This window comes from Podarcis filfolensis (assembly GCF_964270895.1).
Source record: "Podarcis filfolensis genome assembly, chromosome: 9".
Taxonomy (NCBI): Eukaryota; Metazoa; Chordata; class Lepidosauria; order Squamata; family Lacertidae; genus Podarcis; species Podarcis filfolensis.
Window position 1 is genome coordinate 51,601,131 of NC_139610.1, and position 27,644 is coordinate 51,628,774.

The 27,644-nt window shown below is 40.3% G+C and overlaps 1 protein-coding gene and 2 long non-coding RNA genes across 7 annotated transcripts in view; 1 reads left to right on the top strand and 2 right to left on the bottom strand.

Moving 5' to 3' along the window:
- Positions 1–27,644, bottom strand: part of LOC310742613 — a 510,016-nt gene that overhangs the window by 343,950 nt on the left and 138,422 nt on the right. The gene's annotated exons all lie outside the window — the stretch shown is intronic.
- UGT8 (UDP glycosyltransferase 8) overlaps positions 1–27,644 on the bottom strand; it is a 41,579-nt gene that overhangs the window by 6,199 nt on the left and 7,736 nt on the right. The window contains exons 1-2 of one of the 5 annotated variants that reach the window (XM_083571415.1): positions 22,118–22,234; positions 11,602–12,425 (exon numbers count right to left, since the gene is read on the bottom strand). In XM_083571415.1, the coding sequence (XP_083427541.1) occupies positions 11,602–12,423 (822 nt within the window). In that variant the 5' untranslated portion in view covers positions 12,424–12,425; positions 22,118–22,234. Of the gene's footprint in view, positions 1–11,601; positions 12,426–18,377; positions 18,519–21,574; positions 21,958–22,117; positions 22,235–27,644 lie in introns of those variants that run through there. The other 4 variants (XM_083571414.1, XM_083571411.1, XM_083571412.1 and 1 more) reach the window with 4 other exon arrangements.
- Positions 19,040–26,348, top strand: LOC310742519. Its single transcript, XR_014538497.1, has 2 exons — positions 19,040–19,177; positions 26,113–26,348. It is a non-coding gene; the product is annotated as an uncharacterized lncRNA (long non-coding RNA).

Consider the following 27,644-nt stretch of genomic DNA (forward strand, 5'->3'; position numbering starts at 1 on the left):
ATCTATCTTTTAATAATCAAATGAGTCTTACAGTTCCGAAAGTCATTTCTAACATGCAAATACCACTATGACTTTCAGGAATGGATTCAACTGCTGAATCACAGTTTATTGTCTGTAACTGTAAAAAAAAATAAATTAATGACCTGTTTCATAAGGAGAGTGTAAATTGAGCCAAGAATGTCTCAGCTGTGTGGCTGTGGTCAAATGGTGACTCAATCACCAAGCAATTCAGGATCAATCCCTTTTCCTCTCCACCTTTTCCCCAGCTGAAAGAGGAAGCAGCACTTTTTTACAGGGAAAGCAGGCAGGTTGGCAGTTTGCAAAGATGGGGGCCAAGAGAGACATGCTTGGCCATAGGAGCCAACCCCTATGGGAGGGGTCTTCAGCCCCCCCCCAAAATATTTGAGGTAGGTGCCCCACCCAAGTTTATGGGCATTGCCATTCAAATTGTGTGCGTGCACTGCATCATGGTGATCTAGTATATGGGGCAGGGCTTACGTGTGCCCCTCTAATATTTTATTCAAATTGGCACCCCTGTGCCTGGCTGAAGAAGTCTTAAGGGAGATGCAGTTATAGCAAGGACTGCTACTCTTGGCCATATGTATGATTGCAACCTCTAAGTCTTGCAGTGTTGGCCATCTTGTGGATTGATGTAGCAGGACAGTGAAATACATGAGCTATGACCCAGAAGGCCTTAGCCGTTAAGTTAATTGGAGGCACTAGGCAAGCGACTCTTTCTTAGCTTTTCATCTACAGCCTGAACTTTGGAGGTAATGCAAAATTAACATAGATTATTCCTAAAGACTTTTAAATTTCCAGCACTCTGAGCAGAAAGTTTTTTAAAATAGTACAAATATAATCCAGAATATTACAATCACTAGAATAATACAAGGCCCACACATTTTTACATGTAATTGGAAAACCCCAAGACATGAACTTTGCCTCTCATATTCCAGCACAAAGTCAGCCAAATCACTCATGGGAGATCCGATGCAACAATACTGTACATACTTGAAACTGCCTTTGGGGTAATTCCAGCAGAGGAAGTGATTGATTATATGCTTGCAGAATGTAAACTTTATTTACTTTATTCAGTAGCAAAGATTAGCGTATCACACAAGGAAAGACAAAGGTAAATCAGTAACCAAGAATAAAAGAATGCTAAAAGAACCCAAATATCTGAAAGTTACAGAATGTTTTTCACTTACTGACTGACACTTCATCTGAAACAGATTGGGGTTTTTTGGTCCTAGAATTTTCACAAGCCCTTAGTGAAGTCAACATATTTTCTAATTTAAGGATAGGAATCTTTGAGGTTTCCATATTCCTACACCTCCTGCAACATCCCCATCTCCCTTGAATTGACTAGTGTCCTCATCTAACCCTTCCATATGCACCTTTTATTCTTTTCCTCCCTGCTTCAAATTGTGTACACACACACACACACACACAGCCCGCAGCACTGCTATTCTTCCTCTTTGTCATATTATCAACCCCTCCTTGCTTGTTTCCTGCAGTATTCAAAAACAATCCTCTTTCCCCTTTCCTCAAGAAACTGTTGTTTGGCCTATCTTTCAATTACTAGAGCATGTTGCATTAACTTCTTCTTCAGACTACTTGGATCTTGACTATCTCCAGTCTGGCTTCCACCCTCTGCAGGTCACTGAAATCACCCTCATTAAAATCACTTACACATCAGAATGCCTCTGTCTCATCCATCTTCAATTCACTGCTGCCTTCCATACACTTGATTTCCTTAGCCATGACTTTATCCTAAGCTGATTCCACTCCAACCTTATTCCTTCAGTATTTCCCCAGAGGAAGTGCTTCCTCTCTCCACTGGAGAGCCATATGTTCTTGGCCATTCTCTCTTCACACACTGTCTCTGTGAGACCTTATCAAATCCCATCCCATTACAATGACAATATCCAGTTTCATATCTCTCTACCTGATACTTCTCCTTGGATGCTTCAATGTCTTAGCATAGCCAACTCTGAATTTCTGGTTTTTTCACTCAAGCCCTTCTCTCATTGTACTTTCTACTTATTAGTCGACAGTGTCTCCTGTCACCCTGCTGTATAGGCACAAAGCCTTTATCTGTCTCCTTTCTCCACTATATTTTGCTGTGAAGTCACAATGCTTCTGTGTTTACAGCATGGCAAAAAATTGGCCCTTCCTCTCTATTCCCTTGGTGAAAACTCCAGTTCATATTACAGTCAGCTCTTGGAACTAAATTCTACAATATTTGCTTTTATGATCTTTCATTGACTTATTGGAGGCTTCTCAGTTCTCCCCAGCACTTTACAGACAAAACCATTCACCTCTTTCATGGATACTAGCCATGATGCCTGTTCTGCCCCTTTTCGAATCTCTATACTGGCTTCCTGCCCACTCCCGAATCCAGCACAAATTTCTTGTTCTTATGCTGAAAGTCCTCCACAGCCTTACATCCTCCTCTCCTCATTCTGACTTCCCTGTACATGCCTTCAAATGACATTTGCTTCTCCTGTTCCACCAACTTGCCACTCCTTACCACTCTCCCCTGTGTCAAATTACAGAGCAGGAGCTGCCCTCCTGCACTCTGCAAAGCACCTTACACAGCAGAAGCACTATATAAAAAACTCCAATTGTAGAATCACAGGTCCATCTAAAATGTATTGGACTTATGTGAGTGAAGCCTTGTAACCAACGGGACATGTATGACGACAGCTAGAAGGCAGAACTGATTGGCACATGCTCATCTTTCTCTAACAGTACTACAAGGCTAGATATTCTGAATGCCTATAGCATGTACTCATGATGCAGGACAGCACCATGGAAAGCTTCAAGTGGGCAACTTGCTTCCGTGAAGACCGGAGGTGAACTGTGGCCTTACAAGTTCCTCCACCCAATCAACCCATCCCAAACCCCACCTCCCTGCAAGGGAAATTTTGTAGGCTGGTGGCTGGGCCCAGTGAAACCTAAGAAGTGACTGCTCCTAATGGGGACTCAATTTCATATACTGATGGAACTTCTCAGTCAAATCTTTGGCTGCAGGCCTTTGATCTTTATTTTAGTCTTCACTTCAGAATGCCCAGGGCAGTATGAAGGCAACTTATATTCCTTTTCATGCCTTATTATTATTATTACCAATTTATTGAGTTTACATAAAACCCTATACCCGGAGGTCTCAGGGCAGTTCACAGAAAAGATCACAACATATATAGTCAGAATAAAAACAACAACCCAATAACACATACACACCCCGAAAAGAGCCACATTTTAAAAGGGTATAGGATGTCAAACAGATCAACCAAAGGCCTAGTTATTGGCACTTTTACATCTATATTACCTACCTGACATTTTTGTTTCAACCGTGCCCATCAGAACTTGTCTCATAAATCTGAACTGGATTTGAAAAGGTACCGCAAAGAAGGGAAAGAAGGGAAATGTAGATGTTGCCCTGGTCAAAAGTTCCATCAAAGTCATTTGAATTAAAATCCAGAATATTGTTCTAAGGTAAGAATCATATCAAACTATATTTTACCCCTATCAGCAATGGAACTGAGTTAAGTTGATTAGTGGACATGCCTCCTAACACTGACAACATTTCACTAACAAAACAGAAACATGGGCTATGTTAGTACCATTCTGCATACAGAGATCTTTCTTTAGAGCAGCTTCTAATCTGGAAATGAGTATCAGCCATATTTTAAACCTAAACTTCAACTACATTTCCAAAAAATCATGTTCCATTTAGGAAACTGTTATAAGAACAAAACATTGTATCAAATCACATGAATTCATATTCTTATGGAAGGTCATACATTTTAGGATAGGGTATCAAGCGTGTGAATTAGGACTACTAAAGTGCTCCCTGCAGTTTTGCTTTAACCATTTTTGTACTTATATAAAAAATACAAGATATCAGACAGATATGGTATTGTATTTACAGTACTGTGTGATCTTTGTTCTCTTTGGTTTTTCTAGCTAGCTATTCTGCACAGCTGTGACTATAGTGTGAGGTCCCAGCTGGCAGTAACCAGTGGTGCCTAATACTGAGCTTTGTTTCAGATAAACAAAGCACATAAATACAAACATAACTTGGTTTCAGTGTCTACAGCTCTCTCCCTGTTCAGCTGTTGGAATCAAATATGCAGAAGCATCAGCGCCTATTTGCCCAAGACTTTTGTGAGCAATCATCAATTCACAAAAATATATCTTGATGATGTTACTGTACAAGCCATGAATACATAATTTATAAAATAATTATTTAGAAAAAAACTGAAAGATGAGCTATCTTATTAGTAGGTAAAATTAAGTTTATTGAAGCTTTGTTACAAATACTATATAAAAGGCTACATTTAAAAAGCTTTTATCCCATCATAAATGCTTTCTGGAAAATCAGTGGAGGATATTCTAGGAGCATGCATTTGCTTAAAAATAATAATTTTTAGATGCAACGTTTCACATAAATCTATAAAAATAATTCTTAAATCAGTTTGAGAATATATACTAAGTCTAACCAATGTCTGTAACATTTGTACGAGCAATGGAGTTTCAAAGCACCTTAACATGATGTTGCTGCTACATCTTTAATCTTAGAAGGATGTGCTCTCAAAATTAGGGTCTAACAAATAGTCTACTTCTTCTTACATTACAAATCTTAGAAACACATGTGCGTCCATTTCCAAATAGAAAACCCACGATCAGAAAAGCATATAAGAAACAGAAACAGAAAATATAAAAATAATAATCCTGGCACTGTCTGAAGTGACAACCTCACAGTTCTTAATACTGCACCAATAAGAAGCTAATTCTTCAAGGCAATCTAACTTTGGAAATCATTCAACTATTCTGCATTTTATTGTTTTGCCTTTTTGAAAACCACTTTGAGGTTTTTTGTTTTTTTTACAATAAATTAATAAATCACCAGCCCCGCAACCCTTTCCTTTTAAAGTTACTCTTGTCAGGAAGCAATGTCAGAGATAAACTAAAGGGGAAAAGGGAAATAAGATCACTTCTTCCATTCCCTCTGGTAAACTGCTCAAGTGATAGGATGGAAGGGCACAGTGGCTTCAACAGCATGCTAGCAGTACACCAGAAAAAATGGGGGTGGGGTGTCTTACCTCTCTCCTTAATACAACATATCATTCATTACGTTCCGGCTAATCATCACTGTTGCTCCTGTCTAGCCACCGCGTTAAATGTAATTTAAATAGAAAGATGGGAATGGGTTTGGGAAATCACTGGGTGAATAAACTAGGAATCTCTTAATCTGATATAAAATAATTTTGGAGTTCATAAAGCTCACCTCCCTTTTAAGATGAGCCTCAGAGAGCTCGTAAAATCCTGTGTTAGGCGCCTAAGCCTGGAGAACTTTATCAGCACCTCTATGAAAAGTTTCCCCACATTTTGCTTTAATCCAAATATCTAGCCTCCTTCAGCCATAGCCCTAGCATCAATATGGAGTATAACCAATTTTAAGGAACACCTCCTTGAACTAGGTCTGACACTGTCAAAAATGCACTCTAAACTTAACTTGGGGGTGGGGGGAGAGAAAGTACTTCTTTTTAAAAAGTGTGTATGAGTGACTTTCCACATTGCTAGTTGTAGTTGACAATGGAAGCAATGCACGAAAATGCAACTCTGAGCTGAGATACAGAATTTATCTGAAAATGGCTGTTTCAATGTCTTCCAATTACTGATGTCCTATATTCATATTTAGAGCTCTCGTGCACATACTGTGCCTGCCAGAAGCCACAGCAAGTGCCGCTCAAATTCGCAGTGCTGTCAAAGGAGAAGTGAGCTAACCCCCTCCTTCCTTGCTCCCTTGACTTGCCAAATGGCGAGAGTGACCCATTTCTGGGTCAGCCTCTAACTGTGAGACCACCATTGCTGGAGAAAGGAAGGAGAGAGGTGTAGGAGAGCACAGCCTTCTCCCTGCTAACCTCTGCACAGTGTGTCCCAAATCTACTACAGCGGTACCTTGGGTTACAGATGCTTCAGGTTACAGACGCTTCAGGTTACAGACTCCGCTAACCCAGAAATAGTACCTCGGGTTAAGAACTTTGCTTCAGGATGAGAACAGAAATTGTGCGGCGGCAGCACAGCGGCAGCGGGAGGCCCCATTAGCTAAAGTGGTGCTTCAGGTTAAGAACAGTTTCAGGTTAAGAATGGACCTCCGGAACGAATTAAGTTCTTAACCCAAGAGACCACTGTACAGCTGTTACAAGCAGAAAAAGAAACCTGACTGCCCAAATTCTAAACACCAGCAGCTAGTGAAATTAGATCAAGGATTAATTCACAAACATCTGAAAACCAATTCACAATAGTTTGGGCAATATTTCCAAATTTTATATCATCGCTTTAAATTTGCATGAATTGAGCCAAATACAGATCAGTGGCTCTTCATGCGGTAAAACTACGGTAATTCCAAAACTACTCAGAATTGTATTGTTCACTGGTAATAGAAATCCCTACTTGAATCCCCAACATTCATTTTTCTACACGCAAATAGCTTCTTATTTGGGGAAGCATTCTGTAACTTTCTCTACCTAAAACTGGCAGTTCTTAGCTCAAAAAAAGCATCACTACCAATAAGAAATATGCATTTCATTCAAAGCAGTGATACAGTAGTAAGAGCTCCTCCCCTTAGAAATGTAGGAGATTAGTTTAAAGTCAGGGAGGAATGAACTACAGGTTCTTAAATTATTGTTCATGATACAACAATAACAATTAAAATTACATTTCATTACTCAACATTACAACTTATTCTCCCTGAGCTGCAATGGGGTAGGCAGAATGGCTGTAGATCAGTGGCAGAGCACACATGCTTTCCTTGCAGAAGATCTCAGGTTCAAACCACAGCATCTCTAAGTAGGAAAGGCCCCATTTGGAAAAGCCATTTCCAGTCAGGGTACACAATAATGACTAAGAGAAAACTAAGGCTGGCTCAGTAAAAGACAGTTCTCATTATCCCTATAAGCACTTTCCATCTATGAACTTCCATCTATGAAATTCTACCAGATAACCTAATCACCAGGATTTTTGAGAAAAAGAAAAACTAACCATCTAACAAGAAACACTTCACATTTCTTAAGCACAGAGAAAGAAGGCATAAAGGAAATTATGACCGGTGTTTGCAAATGGAAAAAGCCAAAAGCCTAATATATACTGCATTTTTTTAGGTTATGAAAAGCTGCTTCCTGCACCCTCACTATGTTATTTAATAATAATTAAAAATCCTTGCAGCAGCACCTTAGAGACCAACTAAGTTTGTTATTGATAACAGTAACAAACTTAGTTGGTCTCTAAGGTGCTGCTGGAAGGAATTTTTTTGTTTGTTTGTTTCGACTACGGCAGACCAACACCCCTACCTACCTGTAGCTATGTTATTTAAGTATGATTCTGTAGAAGAAACTCAGAACAGGCATCTTGCAAACATTTTTACAAGTTTAATTGCAGTGATAAACAACATAGACATCTGAATAGATTTAGCTGCATAAAACTCACACCTTTATTTATGAAAAAATGTTTGGCAAGGCAGTTTTTACCAAGCTGAAAGCATTATGAAAGGTTGCAAAATAATCTAATCTTCTTTGCAAAGTGTTAGTGCTCAGTTAATCCACAGAACACCGCAAATTTTCACTTTGCTTCCTTTCAAAACTCATTATTTGTGGTCACTACTGACATCTTCTCTAAAGTCCAAGTCCTTTGCATTTGCAGAGGTCTCAGGGAATGGAGAGATATTTGCCATTTTGCAGAACATACAAGTAGCGTGTCACTACTGCAACGTCCTATTAATGCACAAATAGGGGGAGAGAGGAAGCACTTTCTCCTTTCTTACCACGTTTTCTTGAGAGGAAAGAAGTGGTACTTTCTGTTCCTTCCTGAAAACTTTTTCTGGGAGACAGCTGCTAGTACTGTCTTAAAAAGACTCTTCTTTCATACAAGGAGAATGAAGAAGGAAACAAGAGAGAGTCTCTCACACCTGAGCTGGACTTCGTCCACAGGTGCATACATACTCATATGCACTACTGGCAAGCAATGCTTCAATCCTCAGTTCATGACTTCCAGACTTTGAGAAAGCGTGGAGATTTGTCAGTTTTCAATTTACACTATTTTCCCTCTTACAGGTCACCAATTCACATGAGTGCAAATGCACATAAAGTTACAGCACAAATGTATGTGTGTGTGATTTCATTAGGCTTGCATTCATAACATGCAATTTTTTAAGGAAAAAACCCCACTGAAAATTGACAACTGTGCTTAATTCGGAAGGCAAGACGAACAGAACAACCATCACGTACAGAACAAATTTGAGCAATTCTACATATTACTTAAACTGAACAAAAATAGTATTTTATGCATATGCATAAAGATTATTCAACTAAAATGTTTCATACCAAAATATCCTATTAAAAAATGAGTGAGTTGATGCTGAGAATAATGCTGAACACACTGATACTCTTTCTATGACTAAGTTCAATGAGGCTTACAATGGGTGGCTGCATTTTCCTTCATTCTTTATGCCTCTTTTCTACTTTTCCTAATCATAATTTTAACATTCTATTTTGGTGCCTGCTGGAAACATTCTTATTTAGACAAGCCTACCCAGATGCTTGCGGGTGGCGCTGTGGGTTAAACTACAGAGCCTAGGACTTGCTGATCAGAAGGTTGGCGGTTCCAATCCCTGCGATGGGGTGAGCTCCCGTTGCTCAGTCCCAGCTCCTGCCCACCTAGCAGTTCGAAAGCACGTCAAAGTGCAAGTAGATAAATAGGTACTGCTCTGGCGGGAAGGTAAATGGCGTTTCCGTGCGCTGCTCTGGTTCGCCAGAGGCGGCTTAGTCATGCTGGCCACATGACCCGGAAGCTGTACACCGGCTCCCTCAGCAAATAAAGCGAGATGAGCGCTGCAACCCCAGAGTTGGTCACGACTGGACCTAATGGTCAGGGGTCCCTTTACCTTTACCCAGATGCTTAGAAAGTTAGTAAGAATTTGTTAGTAACAAATTTAATTTAAAAAATTAAAACATTAAAAAAATTAAAAAAATTAAAAAAATTAACAAAGTTAATTTGTTTTAGTCTAATCTGCTGTGGTTTTAGCTTTCCGCATGTTTCAAATTATGGGTGTAAATTTTTTGGTGATAATTTTATTCTTTTATCTTTTTCATAACCTGCTTTAAGGTTTTTTCTACAATTAAGGAGGGTATAAATTTTATGAAATAAAAGATAAATAAATAATGAGAATTGTGAGAATTATCTACAAGAGTATTCCTATTTACTCTGGGTTCCACAGATTATACTAGCACTAAATGTTTAAATCAGGACTCTCAAGGGATAACGTGTACAATGCATTACACAGTCACAAAACCCAAAACTCTCCCTAAAGAGCAGTATTACCAAACAACAAAACTTCCCCAAGATAAAATTGGAACAAAATACGCAGTGGGAAACCACCACTAATAATACCTGAAGAATCAGAGGGCAGAAGACCAGCAGCTGCCATTCAGATGGGATGGAGAAAGGAATAAAGTACACATGATAAAGAGGACAGGTATATTGGCCGGTGGGGTGGGGGGCACAATGAAGAATCATTCAGAGTGGAGAGAGAAGAGGAGTGTGTACAATGAACAGAACAGGACAGGATAGCCCCTTGAAAATGTTTTTGCAAGCCTGAACCAACTCGAATTAGTTCTCAAACCCTTTTGGGAATTTAAGATGTTGAATTATTTAGTTCAAAAACCTCAAGTCCATTTGGGAGCATGCAAACCCTTGTGTACAGCTAAAGTAACTGTGGACTGTGGCATTTAAATCACTACTCTGTCATAGACTCACTGTCTACCATATGTAGGCTATCCAAACCCTGCTGCTGCTGCTCTCTGTATGCTCCACAAAGCCTTGGGGATCCATGCCCATCTTTCCCCACTACCCAGCCAATGAGCCATCAGCTGGGCAGCGGAGAAAATATCCGTTCCTTTGCTGCTAATCAGAACGGAAATAGGCATTTTGTGCACTCTGCCTGCCTGTGTGCATGCATTTCTATCTATGCAGTCCCCAATCCACCAGGCTCTGCCATCTGCAGCCTCAGAGACAAGATTGCACATTTCTGCTGTATACCTGGATGTTGGCTGGTTTCTCACTGCCCTTGTTTACTGACATAATGCCTTACCAATTTCATAGTTCCTTAATTAAAAATAAGTACCAAAAAGAATTAGCAACTTCGTAGAGTTAGAAGTATTTAATCTACATCAGAAGTAGAAATCTGAAGATGAAGGGAACTAGTCATCTGTTGTAGAAGAAGAAGAAGAAGAAGAAGAAGAAGAAGAAGAAGAAGAAGAAGAAGAAGAAGAAGAAGTTATTATTTGTACCCCACCCATCTGGCTTCCCCAGCCACTCTGGGCGGCTTCCAACAAGGATTAAAAATACATTAAAATGTCACACATTTAAAACTTCCCTGAACAGGGCTGCCTTCAGATGTCTTCTAAATCTCAGGAAGTTGTTTATCTCTGAGGAGATTTCACCCCTCCCATATCCAAGAATCTCCTGATGAGTCTGGTGATTCTCCAGAGAGGAGGGCGGTGTTCTGCTCTCTACTTATTCTACTCCAGCACCACATCAAAGAGTCAGTCAGTCAGTCAGTCAGTGTGTCGGAGAGAGAGAGACTGAGTGTTACAGATCGTGTGTATAGATAAGGTTGCTGCTAAGAGCAGCTGCAGACACTCAGTGCAGTTTAGCATTCATTTATGCTTAGACCTCATTTAGCTCTGTATATAGTTGTGTATAATAGTTGTAGATAGAATAAAGAAGATATTCTACAGAGCGGCTCTCCGAGTCGTTTATGCTCTGCTGTACTCTGCTATACTCTGCTGTGCGACAACTGTCTTCTTGTGGAAGTGAATCCGGTGCTCACAACTCTAAGCTGTGAGTCCACAGCACTTTGACCTGTTCCTGTGCAGAAGGTGGTCTCTGGAAGTGCTACCCAGCTCGCCTAGCCCAGTCGGGGCTGAAGTGTATGAGTCCAGTTAGTGGCACTGGCTCAAGGGCGATGCTGACAATCTCTTTGACATCTGGTGGGAGGGCGTTCCACAGGGTGGGCGCCACTACTGAAAAGGCCCTCTGCAATATTGACTTAAGCAACCACTACTTGCCTCTACCAGATAATTAAAATGGTTGCTTAGCTTTTTCTTAACTTAAAGCTGTTGGCTTTCATCTAGAATCGGTTTCACAGACCTGATTCTAGAAAGGCAATGCAAATACTTTCAAGTCAGTGAATTTAAATCATGCTCAGAACGTAAAAATGGAACACTGTGTGCCAGTAAATTTGTGTGAGTGCATGTGCTGTATGTGTGCTATTTGTATGTGCCCCCTATGCAGCCCTTAAAAGGGTTGGCTAACCTTGAATGCAGCCCTCAGGCTGAAAAAGTCTAGCAATCTGTGCACTAGTCCTAGAAATAAGTGAGCATATGAAACCTTATTACAAAATACACCCATCCTGTGATCTTGAGAAGCCACAGAAAAATATTAGCAAGTTTAAAAACAGAGTATAAAACAGTAATTATACGAAATCATCATACATAAAGGTAAAAAACAAAAACAAAAAAACTCTGCAAACCTTACTTCTGGTAGAGGATTGGCTGGTCTGGTAAGGATTCCTCCCACATACACAACATTTGGAAGGGTGGGTCTTGGAAACTCTAGTGCTACATCAGTACACAGCATCCACAGGCTAGAATCATGAACCAAGTCATACATGGACCTTGCTGGCTGTACATTGTACTTCTGCATTATCCTTTCGTATTTTGGCAGAACCAAAAAGTTGACTCCAAATCTTGAAACCACGTATACAACAGTGTTCTTAAGCCTCTCCAGCAAGTTCATATGATCTGTGAGAAGTGAATTAAATTCTGGAACATATGCTAAAGGTGATGGAGCACCTACTTCTGCTGGATACCAAAGTCCAGTGGAAAAAACCGCGTATTTAATCCCTAAAAGATGAGCAATAACAAATCCACACATTTCATTAGGATCCACTAGCAGCAGGTCAAATTTTTCCTGTTTCAGGGCATGCAGGAGCTTCTTGTTGCCTACAATCATGTCACAATTCTTGGAATAGTGTTCCAGAATGTCAAACAGTTCCAGGGCTGTTAGTCTCCCAGAAAAGATACTCCTCATTTTGGATTGAAGAAACTCATCTGAGGTACTGGTATTAAAGATTCCTGGGTAACGCTGCAGTCTATAGTGATTAGATGGAGGGATGTCTCTGCCCTCAGACAGAAGGAAAACTGTTTGGTGGCCTTGCTCGTGCAAGGCTGAGGCCAGGGTCTTGAAAATATACAGATGGCTTTCAAACATAATTGGCGGCACAATAACGATTTTGGCAGCCCTTGAGATTCCGACAGCACTCCAAAGAAGAATGAAAAATGGAATGTAAGACTTCATAGCTGAAATGACAAACAAAAAGAATTACTTCAACATATGTTATTCAGAACATAAAAAATAAACACTGCCCAGTAACAATGTGAAGTATCTGATATTTTAAACTCCAACATCACATTGTTCATTATTATATCATGTAAACAATGTAGCCTGGACAAGAGATGGGGCAAAGTTCTGGCTACCCAATTGGGTTAGATGCATTTCCAGAGAGGACCCAAGACTTGATGCTTTTTGGTCCATTCCAGTATTACATCTCCCCACTATGCCTGGAGCCCTCCAGACCACTAAATGGCCAGTGCTCAATGTAGCTGCTTGCTTGACATGAAATAAACCTCAACAGATGAAGTGAGCCCAAGTGCTGCCTAGGAGACATTCCAGGACTCCTCTTGTCTTTTCCAAGGCTCCCTGCATGCCGGGTGCAGTCACTGAAGAACTTCTGACGCACTAGGCCTCCCATTGACTTTTCCACAGCCAAGAATTAGGAGACGGCCAATTTCACTGTCCTCTGAGCACACTGAAAAACTACATGCTGTGCTAGGCTCCTTTCATACAGCAAGAGTAAATTGTAGAATCCCTTCTGGATGCTTCCCTGTCCTCTGGAATTTTGGTGGAGCATTTGTTTCACTCTCCATCAGAACTGTTCTGGACTCTGCACCACAAAGTCACAAGATTTCACAAGTCATTTTATGGGGCACAAGTCACTCCAACATCAGTCATGTATGATTTCACAGGGCCTGCTCCATCTTATTTAACACTAAGTGCAACTTTCAAGAGATAAATAGATGGGAGAATCACAGAAAGTATTAATAGTTAATGTCAGTCAATGCAATCAGCTTAAATACAACACATAGGTATCAAGTCTGAAAACTGCCCAGAACCATGAGTTTGCAGTCACCTGTATGGTACCAAAATACTACCCACCGCTGCTGCAGTTAAGAACCGTGTGAACTCATAGCACAACACAATAGAAGCTATTTCAACAAACCACAAGATAAAACTAATCTCTGAATAGGCAAATTGTAGAAAAATATTAAAATGAAAATTCAGTGCATTAATAAAATTATATGCATAATATAGCACATTCCATTAACACATAATATGATCCTCAGTTAATAAAAACTGTATTAGCAACTACTGCCACTATAAATAACATAATTTGCTCCAAGTGGTGTCATAATTTTGTCTTTTAACCTAATTCAAATTATATAAAAAATAGTATAGTATTACAAACAAACCAGAATATGTATATTTTCTAGTTACAACTGCCCCTGTGATCAATTAATCATACATTTCATTATTTAAAACACAAATTAAACTTTTCAACCCTCATTTTTTATTCCTAAAATTAACATAAGCACAAATCTGTAGAAAGGCCAGGGAGGATGAGGATGAGGATGAGGATGAGGATGAGGATGAGGATGAGAAGAAGAAGAAGAAGAAGAAGAAGAAGAAGAAGAAGAAGAAGAAGAAGAGGAAGAAGAAGAAGAATTTACATGCCTCCCATATGACTGGGTTGCCCCAGCCACTCTGGGCCAGCTTCCAATAATTAGAAACATTAGTCAATAATGTTCCAATAATTAAAAATTCCAGTAATTAAAAACATAGTTATTTCCTTTACATGTAACGGGAAGGCATTCCACAGGGAGGGCGCAACTTCCAAGAAAGCCCTCAATCGTAACAAACCCAACATTTTATGCAAGCACCCAATTGTTACATATTTCCCAGAAAGCCTCTATCATTTTAATTGGCCATAACGACTTCTGTAATAGTGCTTCCTCTCATTCAGAAGAACTCCATTGGGTAGAAGATATTATGTGTGATTACAGTGTAAGTAAGCAGCCACTCCCTTATTATCACATCAATTAAAATCAATAGGAAGAGTCATGCACTTCCCTTGAAACATATTAATTCATTAAATTTAGTGTAATGTACGTCACAGATCTCACACCATGGTCTGCAGACAGTGCTGGAACTAAAAGATGGGCAACCCTTTCAAGATTACCTATGTGTCCCTTCTGAACTGAAACATTCTCAAAGGAGCTATAGGAGCTACTGGCAGGTGCAAAGGTACGCACAGGCACCACACTGCCTATTCCTTTGCTGAGAGCGTGCTTGAAACTTACTTCCTTGCATGTTTATACTTATTATACAAATTCTGGGAGATTTTTTTGAAGTGTTAAAGCGGAACAAGCAACATTCTGAGTTTCTGGATGAGGCAGTGTGCATTTGCAGTTAAAGTGGAACTTGTAGTTTGATATGTGATAAAAGCAGAAGGGTAAGAGAGCAAGTGATATGGACAAACACCATAATGGTCAAGGAAATCTTTATCTCAGGGACAGTGGGAGCCAGTGCTGCTTGAAGAATGTGCAGAAGCAAAATGTATATGAGATCAAATGCTTACTTCACAGCACAACATCAGAAAAAAAATCTTTGTCAAGTGTTGCATCCAAAAATATATATATAAATGCTTTGGAAAAGTATGAACTACTGCTGCTTATCTTATTACATTTTAAAAAAAAAAAAACCAACTGCACAACTTTCAGTGAAGTATAATCCGCACTTCCAGGGTGCCAGAAAAGTTAAGCCACCTGGAGAAAATGACTTTGGGGAAATAATTCATGATTTTTTAATGATGAAGACTAAAAAAATAAGGCTTAAGACAGAACTGATCTATTTATGAAATGCTTCCAGCTGTGCTCATCCACTAGAATAATAATTTTAAGAAAAACAGCAACAGGATAACACCTTTTTTTAACCAAAAGGTTATAAAATAGCTTTGAAGGACTCTTTCTCAGGCTGGCTATTCTGTTAAACAAAAACTGCAAAAACAGTGTATGTTTAGGGTACAGCAGAAAAGACCCAGTGGAGCCATACTGTAATGTTATTTCAAAAATGCAGAAAATGTACTCTCAGAATGAAAACAGAAGCTTTTCTTTCATGATTTGCATGGGATGAAGGAGATGTATTTCATGACTGCTATGTATTGGGATTGTGGTATGCATGTGGGAGGAGACCCATAGGGCAGGCTTGGTCCATAACCACTTATATTAGACAAAACACACCTAGAGCAAAACTTAGCTATTTATAGATACAAGCTCATACTAGTACAAGATAGAATGCATAATGGCTATGGAAACAAAAACAAAACTGTGTAAACACCATATAGTTAAACTTTAACCACTCTACTGTAACAGCCTATCAAATAAACTAAGCTTCTGCTTTAGCTCTGCAGGGAAGGGCTCAACAAACAGTTAAAACATAAGAAGCCAAATAAAAGAATAACAGAGATTTAGTTCAGCACATTGCTTTGGCTGAGAGCTTGCAGAGTTATAGAAACTGTCCCTACACTACAAAAAAAATCTAGAAATCTCAGTCTCGCTTTCCCACCAAGCAGGATTGCCGGGGGGCGGGGGGGCAGAAGAAGCTCTCAGTGGTGCCAATGTGACCTTTTACCCCCACCCCCACTATGCATGCTATCCAGCAGGAAATTTTGGGGGGAGTTGCAGCAAGTGGGAAGGGTTTTCTAAGACTACATGCTGTGCAGGAACATAATTTATGTTGCGAAGGGAAGGACCGAGAGAAATAAAAATATGAGGTGGCCCTATCTCCCACTGTCTTTGGAATGTGATTTATTCCACTTATGATAATCATGATTTCATAGAAACAGCACAAAACTATTACAGTGGAGACAGGGCCAGCAGTCAAACCCCAGAAAAACATTATTTACCTTCCTTCTTGTCCCTGGCCATCTATGGCCCCACTAACAGATTATTGGTTGGGGCCATAGATTATGGCCAGGAATGCAGCTCTCAAGAAAAAGTGACCCACCTGTTTTTAACTGTTGGTTTTTACATTGTAAGACACCCTGGAAACCATTTTAGGCTTAAGGGGTGTGGTATAAATACTTGTAATTCACCTTTTTTTAAGCATTCAGAATTAAATCTATTTTTTAAAAAACAGAAATGGAAAATGAACTTGCCTGGTACTGGCAATCCTCTTCCCTGCTCCAAAAGAAAAAAATAGCAGGGGAAGGAAAAGGCAGACCAGTTGGGTCAACATGTAACCTTCCACAATGGCTGTCCTATGGGCTAATCCACGCTTGTACAAGTTTCTCCTTTAAGTCTTGCCATGAACTGTAAGACTTAAGAAAAGAGTTGGAAAATGTTCAGTAAAGGGCAACCAAAATGATCAAAGGGATGAAACAACTCTACCATGAGGAAAGATTGCAGCATTGGGGTCTTTTTCGTTTAAAGCAGAAGTGAGTGAGAGGAAACATGATAAAGGTTTATAAAATTGTGCATGGAATGTATACAGTCATAGACAAGGCTATGATGGCTACTAGCCATGATGGCCATGTACTACTTCCAATGTCAGAGGCCGTATGCCCCTAAATACCAGTTTCTTGGAACTGCAGGCACACAGAATGCTTTTCACTCATGTCCCACTTGGGGGCTTCCCACAGGCATCTGGTCAACCAAGATGTTGGGCTGGATAGGCCATTGGCCTAATCAAGCAGGTTTGTCTTACATTTTTAGCTGTGACCTCGTTCAAACAGATGCAACAAGATTCATACAAGCACAATGTCCAAGGACACCCACTTTACACTGCTTATGCTGTTAAACCTGTACTTTCAAGCTGTACATTCAAACATAGTTAACTAATACAGGCAAGCTCTGTACACAAACCAAAGATTTTATGGTACTGATGAAGTAGAGCTTAAAGCCTATAATGTAAGAGAAGAAAAGGTACACTTTTTAGAGCGTTTTACAATTGCACCGCACTACAGGTATACACATTTCCAAAACACTCAAGCAACCTATCCCTTGCAATCACAGGCACAACTATGAGCCAAACTACTGCATGGCCTAAACACTGTGCAAAATCTACCTATTCCCCTCCTGCTGATAGAAATGGGTTGGCCCTGAGCTGTCCTTAGTTTTGAGGGGAATGTGGGTATTACATGATTGCAGCTCATGGCAGAGGCTCTGTGACTGGCCTGTGGTTTTTCCAGGCCATGGCTTCTAGGATTGCTTAGAATTTGCGAGAGCTGACTAGCAGTTTGTTTGTGCTGATACTGGACACGGAATTATGTCAGCACAACACATAGGGTTTGTAGATTGTAGACATAATTCTAAAGCAAGCCAGCTTTCCAATGAGTACATCCTTAACAATATCATCTATAGATCTTACTGATCCACCAGATAGTCATTACGGTCAGTAGCCCCAGAACTATGAAACTACTTTAAAAGCAAGCAGGGCAGACAGAACCAAGCCTACAACTAATGTCCCCATTGCCTCTTTTCACCCAGATAACAACAATTCCAGAATGGGATTTCAGCTGTCTGCAGGGAGAGGGTTCTACCCTCCTTGCCCATACACCCTTTTTCATTTTAAAATTCAACTCTTCTGTGGATGAGGAAAGTTCCACATGCTTATAAAAATGAAACAGTGGCTCTTGCATCTAATTCGCACCCCCCCCCCCTTTCCCTAAATGTTAAAGTAAATCAGTACTGGAAAGCAAAATGGATAAACACAGCTTTACAACCCATTATTTCTAACATGCTAAAGCTCAAATCTCATACCAATCAGAAGCTGGTCATTTAAACATACTCAATTTTTACTACCTCTCTCTATGGGGTACCTTTTACCTACAGTACCTTTAATAAGGTGAAGTGTTTGAAAACTCATTTATGAACTCAGAAAATACTAGAAACATCAAAAATAAACAGCAGTCCTTTACACACTTCTCTCTATATAAGCCCCACTGAAACCAGTGGGACTTACTTCCAAGTAAACTCAGATAGGTATGACCTGCATTTCTGCCAATCATTAAATATCTCTATTCTCAATAGAAGAATTGACCAAATTACAATATATAAGGACATTAATCTCTCTGACATTTCAGCCACAGGTGAAAAAGTCCGGGGAAATAAGGAAAACACTGTTAAACACGTTACCTCATATCTTTCTTTGTTCAGTTCACTTCGCTCCTTCCTGAGCAGTTTAAGTCTCTTCAGCAAGAAGAAAAAGTCATGGCTAAAGAGAGGCTCTTCAAACCAATTAGCAGCACTTTAGTGCCAGCAGCTCAGCAATCTTTACAGCCTCAATCTCACTCATCATGTTACCAGGAGGTTTTAAATTACTTGTTACATCATAAGAGATAGCAAAGCAGGGCAGGACTCTTAGCACATTATCTGCTTAATTAATATGTCTTTAACCTCTTGATATCGCCATTCCAATCCAAATTAGCAGTTAATTAGTTATAATAGTTTAGCGACTCTACTTCATTGTCAAACACTGACGACTGTGCTATGGAAACATCCCTGAAGCTGAGACAGTAAGGCATACAAAGTTATAGGTACCACCACCTCAGAGACAGTGCCACACACACCAGCAACTGTTTACTTTCTATCCTACTCTTTTTACTTTACTTTCTTTCCCTGCGAAGTAAAGATCTTGATAGTTCTCCAGAAAGACCCCCGTCTGACCCAACAGCCAGCTAAATTATCAAGTTCCCTCAATCAAGAGACCACCCCCTGTTTGTGTTGGAATTTCAGTTAGAATGTGGTGGTTTGAAATCAAGAAAGCCATTTCTGAACAGTTCCAGCCAATAGGCTTCAGTTATGCAATTAGGTCAGAGAAAGAGGAAGGTGATTAGCCAAATGTGCCATTTATGATGCTCCAGGGCCTTTATGAACTCAGGCAGTGATTTCAAATTGTTCTGCAGGGAACATCCTGATCATGTTTTGCCTCCAAGGTATATAAAATAGGCACAACAGTAAGTTTTGGAAGAACAGCTTCAATTGTTTTGAATTACACAGAGCTTTCCATAAGGAAGAGTTTAAGAGTCCTTTATACCTGGCTACATAGAAAGCAATCTAGGCTACTAATATAGTGTATGATAAGCAGAAAGCCGAATTACGTAAGGTATTCGACATAATGAACATTGGTCTAACTGGTTTGTTCGTTTTGCCAAAGTTGTTGTGTAACTTGAACAACACAGAGACACTCTATAAAGAACATTAGAGGAGGTGACAGTGACCCCACAGACATGGATGCTGATTCCACCCCCCTTCTGTTTATTCATTGGTCATCTGAATAGGGTTTTTGAGAGAAGAGCAAAAATATTTGCATTTCTAGACTACTCTGTTCCATACATAATTGTAAACATGTCTTCTGCTGTCTGACTGATTAAGAATTCTATGCAGTTTAGTTAAAGCAGTGAACTTGCAGAACACAACTTTGTGGGTGGAAACACTTAGGGTTTTACATACTGTTCCTGGCCACATAAAAATATATACTACTTGTACTCTTACTCTGCCCTATGATCTACATAGATGGGCAGACTAGAACTGAAGTTAATAAATATATTGCAGAATCACTCATTTTTACAAATGGTATGCCTAATATTATAAAACAGCCTTACTGTGCTACTGTTAGGAATTCAACTGATTTCAAAAGGTTTTTTTTCATGAAATAAAAATATGAGTATTTGCAAAACCAGGGGTCTATATTGCAAGTTGCAGTTTCTTCTGTAGGAATGTTCTTACACTGCTTGCTCTGTGCATTCCCTCTCACTTTTATGGGTGATAACTCAGTAGTAGAGCATATGCTATGCACACGAAAGATCCCATATTTATGCACACACACCCCGAAACCCTGGGGGACACGGGTGGCGCTGTGGGTTAAACCACAGAGCCTAGGACTTGCTGATCAGAAGGTCAGCGGTTCGAATTCCCGCGACGGGATGAGCTCCCGTTGCTCGGTCCCTGCTCCTGCCAACCTTGCAGTTCGAAAGCACGTCAAAGTGCAAGTAGATAAATAGGTACCGCTCCAGCGGGAAGGTAAACGGCATTTCCGTGCGCTGCTCTGGTTCGCCAGAAGCGGCTTAGTCATGCTGGCCACATGACCCGGAAGCTGTACGCCAGCTCCTTCGGCCAATAAAGCGAGATGAGCGCCGCAACCCCAGAGTCGGCCACAACTGGACCTAATGGTCAGGGGTACCGTTACCTTTTACCGAAACCCTGGGGAGCAATTGCTACTCAGTGTAAACAATAGCTAGCTGGATGGGTCAATGGTCTGATCTGGTATAAGGCGTTTTCTGATTTTCCTGCTTCATCATAATCCACAATGTAAAAATCAAAGTTGATCTAAGTTTCAAAGTAAATAATAAATTTCACTGATTTGATAATAAAAAAATTACTGTGGAAAACATTTGGGGGAAATCAGAGATATATTGCTAAATGATTCTCCCAGTAGCCTATACACCTATGTAACACAACTTTTATCAGTTTTGCCACTTAAACATATAGCACATATCTGTACTGCACAATTAACCTTATTATACATTTGTGTAAAATAAGCCCAGGACTGCAGCAAGAAGTTTTGCCAGGCATTCTGTTTTATCCAAGTGCAGTCAAGAGTCCACAATAAATTAGCATATGAATCTGCACTAGTGCTGACACTGAAGGTCACTTTTTAGGATGAGAAAAAACAACAACATAAGCCATGCGGTATTTTAAACATTAGTAATCCTGCTCTAAATTATAGAGCAATATACCTCTTTGAACACAAGTCATGAGTAATATATTTTTTTTTCATTGCTGAATATCTATAAACCTGATTTCCTTCGTTTTCCAAATTATATAATCCTCCCTATCACAATGAAATTATATAATCCTCCCTATCACCCTTCATACATACATCTGACAAAGCTTATGGCACCATAAACCCTATAGCTAATAACATTTACTTATTCCTATATTTCCACAGCAGTGTCTTTTTGAATATCTGAACTTTTGAAATGTCTCCATAAATAGGTCTTTCTAAAGAAATCAAAGAACTTAATCTTGAATGCAGTTTCTTATAGATGAGTTTTTAAAGATCATAAGAAATACAAAGGAACAGGAATACCCTCCCCTCTTCTATCTCACTTGAGAGCTTACTTGAGTTTACTATTATTTTCCACTAACATCAATTTTGCCCAATATGTGGTTATATAAATTTTATCTTATATCGCTACCATCAAAGCATTTCAGCTATCTTTCTTAAATAAACTGGCCGCAGACTTCAATTCACGGTTTCCTAAAGAGTTGAACAAGCATAATCTGAAAGTTGAATGGAAAACGTATGAGCATAATCACCATCTTTTTACCTGCTGAGGCCTGCAGTGTGTTACAAAGCAGCATTGCCGGAGGAACAGATCCCTAATAGAAAATCCCTCTGAGAGAATATCCGGTACAGGAGAGGGAGACAAAGAAACCATCTAACATGCAGTCTGTAAGCAAATATACAACCAGAAATAGTGAAGAAATGGAAAGCAATCAGCTTGCGCTGAAGGTTCCAGAGGAGAAGAAACATACATAAATGAACAGGACACTCCAGGGCTTCAGAAAGATGAAGGCCTACCTAAGGCCTTTACAGATTTCCATCTAGGGCAGGCTGACAAGTTGTCATGTTAAAATGAGGAAAAACTGCAGATAAAGGCATGCATGCTTCATCTCCCTCTAGAGGGCCGGAGGACTTGAATCTCAGATTACTTGGGAAGGTAACATATTTTAAGAGTTAATCTTGCCGGCTTCATCTTTTTACTGCTAATTTATACTGTCTCTTATAACGCAGAGTTCCAAGGCAATATTTCTCACGAAACATTGACAGGTGGAAGCATGACAGGCTTGTGGTTAAAAGTCTTTCCAACCTTATAAAAGGAAGCGTCAAGCTCTTCAGTATGATTCCATGTGATACAAACCAGTGGACAGTATGAATTAAATTTCCTAATTTTAAACCAGGCTTCCTCAAACTCGGCCCTCCAGATGTTTTGAGACTACAATTCCCATCATCCCTGACCACTGGTCCTGCTAGCTAGGGCTCATGGGAGTTGTAGGCCAAAAACATATGGAAGCCTGTTTTAAACCATAGCATCTGTGGGTGGGGGCATCTACTGAAGGATAACCACAAACAATTCTACGCAAAAAGATAGAATAATAATAATAATAATTTATTATTTGTACCCCGCCCAACTGGCTGGGCTTCCCCAGCCACTCTGGGCGGCTTCCAAAAAAAAAAAAAATACTCTAATACATCAAACATTAAAAGTTTCCCTAAACAGGGCTGCCTTCAGATGGCTTCTAAAAGTCTGGTAGTTGTTGCTCTCTTTGACATCTGGTGGGAGGGCATTCCACAGGGAGGGCACCACTACTGAGAAGGCCCTCTGCCTGGTTCCCTGTAACTTGGGAATATTTGGATTTCTGTCTTATTACGTTTGGCTTGGTACAAGGTAGCTATCCTGATGTCACACCAGTAGGCTACCCTTTACTCATTAATATTATGAATCGCACTGTGCAATTATCAGGAGGAACGCCATGCTGCTAGATAACTTCAGGCATCAAACACACTGCCAGACAACCTGCATATGAATAGCTCTATTCATGGATGGAAGCAGACCCTCCAAGTGTCCCTATTTTCCACGAACAGCCCCAGATTTACAGAAGCTGTCCTAGTTTCTGATTTGATGCCAGAATGTCCCACTTCCCTATTTTCATCAGAGAAATGTTGGAAGGTATGGAGTTATGCAACCCCCAAGCCAAGGAGATAAGTAACTATACAACATTTAGAAGACCTCTATTATACAGGACTGCCTTCAGAGAAGTTTTTAAATGTTTAATGTTTTATTATGCTTTTGTTGGAAGCCACCCAGGGTGACTGGAGCAACCCAGTCAGATGGGCACGGTATTGTTATTATTATATAGAATGTCCCTATTTTCATTGGAGAAATATTGGAAGGTATGTGGAAGCTGATGAACGAGAAGCTGCTCACATGTAAGTTTTCTTGATGTACAGTCAACAACAACATGCAGAGGCCAACATGAAGTATGTCCAATACCAGAGGTGTAGCCCTGTTCCCGGTAGTTGTGTGGAGGCAGCTTAGAAAGCCAATTATCTGGATTCTGCAAACTCTACAGCAGAAATAATGTATTTGCTCTGTTTCTGACCTCATCATATTTCTATGACTTGCAGTGTAATTCTACACATGTCAACTCACAGGCAAGTCTCACCAAGCTCAGTGAGATTTACTAACAGAGGTAGTTGCACTTACTGGACAATGCTGTGCATGCTTACTCTGAAATAAGTTCCTATCAGCTTCATGCCTAGTAATTGTTTAGAGCTGTCGTCTAACTCACAGAATGAATCTCAGTGTAAAATGCATTAAAAGTCTGATAGTGCATGCCTTTCTGTTTCTGTTGCAAATCAACACTCAGTAAAACAAAATGGCATTTTACATTCCAAATGTCAATTCCGTGTTTAGAAATTGCTTAAGACAGGGTTACAAGGTGTGAAGACACACATGTCTTCATTTGGAATATGAAGAAAAAGGAATGCATAGCTGTCAAGTGTCCCTTATTTGAAGGGACAGTCCCTTATTCCAACACCATGTCCCGCTGCTGTCCCTTATTGATGGATGTCCCTTAAATGATGTCCCTTAAATTTCAAAGGAAGCAGCTCCTCTCCCTCCCTCCCTGCCGGCCAGGGAGGAGGGAGGCTTCAACTGTGTTGCTTGGCTGTGTTGCTCACCCCATAAGAAGTCTAAGAACGACTGGGGGGTGGAGCTTGCATGCCTTGTGTGTGGCTAGTTAACGCAAGCGGAGGGGGTTTTTGAATGCTGGACGCCATTTTGTTGCACGTGCTGCTGCAAACTTTGCAGTGCAAAGCCAGGCCGGGGAGCCATCTTAAGTTGAGGCTGCATAGGCCTCGTGGTGCATGTGATTCAGATTCTATTCAGTTGAACCTCTGGTTACAAAGTTGGTTTGACAGTGTTCTCAAAGCTACCAGCATGAGTTTGACCAGACTGCAGGAGGACAGGAAGACTGGAGTGCCTGGAACAGGTGAGGCTGCAGGTCCCTTATTTTGGCTGCTGGTCCCTTATTTTCAAGGCTGCTGGTCCCTTTTTTTCAAATCTGTAAGTTGACAGCTATGGGAATGTCTTTGTGATGCAGGAGTTGGGAGGGAAGCAATTTCCTGATGCAGTACAGTGGTACCTTGGGTTAAGTACTTAATTCGTTCCGGAGGTCTGTTCTTAACCTGAAACTGTTCTTTACCTGAAGCACCACTTTAGCTAATGGGACCTCTTGCTGCTGCCGCGCCGCCAGAGCACGATTCCTGTTCTCATCCTGAAGCAAAGTTCTTAACCCAAGGTACTATTTCTGGGTTAGCGGAGTCTGTAACCTGAAGTGTATGTAACCAGAGCAACCACTGTACTCTTAAAGGAACAGGAACCCTACCCTCCATTGCAAATGGCACTTGGGCCATACTGCTAATTATCAACATGTAAAATAAAGACAGAGGGTTGTATTCAACTTTTACTCAGAGAAGATCCATTAATCAACCAAAATTATCACAGACATTAATTTCAATCCAGAGTGTATCATTAGAATGAGGGTTTGAAAGGATGAACAATAGTTCAATTCTCTACTACATGCTTCCTCAACCTCAGCCCTCCAGATGTTTTTGGCCTACAACTTCCATGATCCCTAGCTAGCAGGACCAGTGGTCAGGGATGATGGGAAGTGTAGTCTCAAAACATCTGGAGGGCTGAGGTTGAGGAAGCCTGCTCTACTATCTCAGCTTGCAGAAAGATAACACATGTAGGTGATAAGGGGGGTTTCTGAAAACTTTGGATGGATGTGTAAACACAGGCATCCCCAAACTCGGCCCTCCAGATGTTTTGGGACTACAATTCCCATCATCCCTGACCACTGGTCTCGTTACCTAGGGATGATGGGAGTTGTAGTCCCTAAACACCTGGAGGGCCGAGTTTGGGGATGCCTGTGTAAACGTATTAGAAGGAATAATTTAGATTTGTCCAATAATAAGAAATGCATTATATTTATTTTACTTCATAAAATTTATATAATGCTTGATTGTAAAAATAAACAAACCTCAAAGTAATTTATGAAGCAAAGAAGTCTCCACCTGAACTATATTGACACAGACTGAGAGCACTTGATGTCAAAAAAAGTATAGAGAAGCTTTTAAAGTTTAAACAGACAGGTGCTGACATATGTCTGGATCAGGATATATTAGAAATACATATACTAAACCTCCCATGTACTCAGTGTGGGGGACAAGATAAAAAATGGTTAAGGAGAGTTAATTCAAAAATCGACCAGGTTTTTTTAGGTGGATTGATACTTTACTCCAGTTCGGTGGAAACAACTTCCTTGCGAATTTGCCCCAAAACGGAATGCGACATTTGTGTGATAAAGAACACCAGATGCACAGGGTTCTGTCTAACATTGTGGGGGCCTGGCATGCACATGACTTCACACTGTGGAAAGAGGCCTGACGGGCCCGCCTATGGCTGTGACAGGATCCGCTTCAGTAGGAGGGGCCGACATAGCCCATCACAGCCACAGCAGGCCATTTGGAGGGCATGACATGCCCCATCAGGCCTCCTTTCATGGTGTGGGCTATTGAATACTGAGGCGGGCCAGCCCCCTCATTTAAAATTGGGGGGCTCAGCCCCACATGGATGACGCCTTTGAAGAACAGCATTTTTCCCCCTGTGGTTCCTTCATCTAGACGAGTGGTTCCTAAACTCCCCCCTCCCTCCACCAGACCACTTGAAAATTGCCTAAGATTTTATTGTAATGTGCTGCGTTAAATTCTGTATGGTTTTTAATTGTATTTCCACAGACATGCCGCAGACCACCTGAATGATGCTCACAAACTCTGATGTAGATTTTACCAGAGCTGCAAGGGAAAAAAAGACAAGAGAAAGTGACCCTCTTGACACTAACTCTACAGGAATATACAAATGAACATCAGGTTGTTGCAAGACCGAAAAAAAGAAACTCTAGGCCAGAAATTATTAGAAAGAATATCGGAAAAAGTATCATACTGCAGCTAAATAAATTTATTGTGCAGACATATTTAAAGTATTGTTTGCAGTTCTGCTTACACAGTCATACTTATTAAGTTATCTGATCGTAAAATTTCATATCCTTTAAAAGCAAGTTAAACAACTTATACAATTGTAAAGCAAAACCAGACAAAAGCAGCTCTGTATAGATTAAACAAAACAGAAGAGGTGGGTCCCACAAAGATTCCTCAACTGCCAAAGGCCAAGGTAAAGACACATGACCCCAGCATACAATGGAAGCTGTATAATGAAACTGCTAGGCACACGTCTGTGGCGAAAGGAGTTCCACAATTTAGGAGTTACCACAAAGAAAGCCTTCTCCTGCATTGCCATTCACCACACTTCAGAGGGTGGTGGAACCTATCAAGAGAGCTTCTTTCCTGTTTTTAACACCTGATGGGGTCTGTTGGAATAGATGGCGCATTTCAGACATTTGAGGCCTAAGTTGTTTATAGCTTTAAACATCAATATGAACATCTTGAATTAGGCCTGGAAACAAACTGGCAACCAGAGCAGCTGTTTTAAAACCCAATTATATGTGCTCCAAACAGTCTACCTGATCAGTGACACAGTCACTGCATTTTGGGCCAGATTTCCCAATCACCAAGGGCAGCCACACATAGAGTGCCTTGCAGCAGTCCAGCCTGGAAGTTAAAAGAGTATGGATCTAAAATTCCAAAGAGACTGGAGTAAATTTATTGACTATATAAATAATAACTGTAGAAGTTTGAAGACACTAGCAGGATTGAAATAAATCCTACGATGTAGACTTTATAATATACGTAAGACTAAACTGTGAGATATAGATTTGAAAAGGGAAAGCTTGTTGGCGGGATGGAGGGAAGTCATAAACTTGGCAGAGCAGTAGGGAATGAGATTGGTAGGCGCATATTGGAAATTATTGTTTATTGTTTAAAGTGAAAGTTCAATAAAAATTATATTTAAAAAAAAGAGAGCATGGAGTATTGTAGCCAAGTAATCTCTGCCCAGCACTGCCTGTAGCTCACAAACCAGCACCATAGCCAGAAAGAGGCACTGGAATATAGCTGAAAATTGGTACCAAATGGACAATTTAAATGGTCAAGGGTTTGGAGAAACTTTCTCATAAGAAAAAGAGTGACTAATGGGGCTATGTTAGATAGATCCATAAACAATGTGGAAAGAATAAAAACAGTCCAAATTTTAGTACACTAAGGCTACAACTTAAGTGGGGGTTATGCTCCAGGGATACCACCTAAAGCCAAAATTGCGTATAGCCAAAACACATTGGGTTTAATGACAGGTGGGATTACCAAAGTAATTTTTC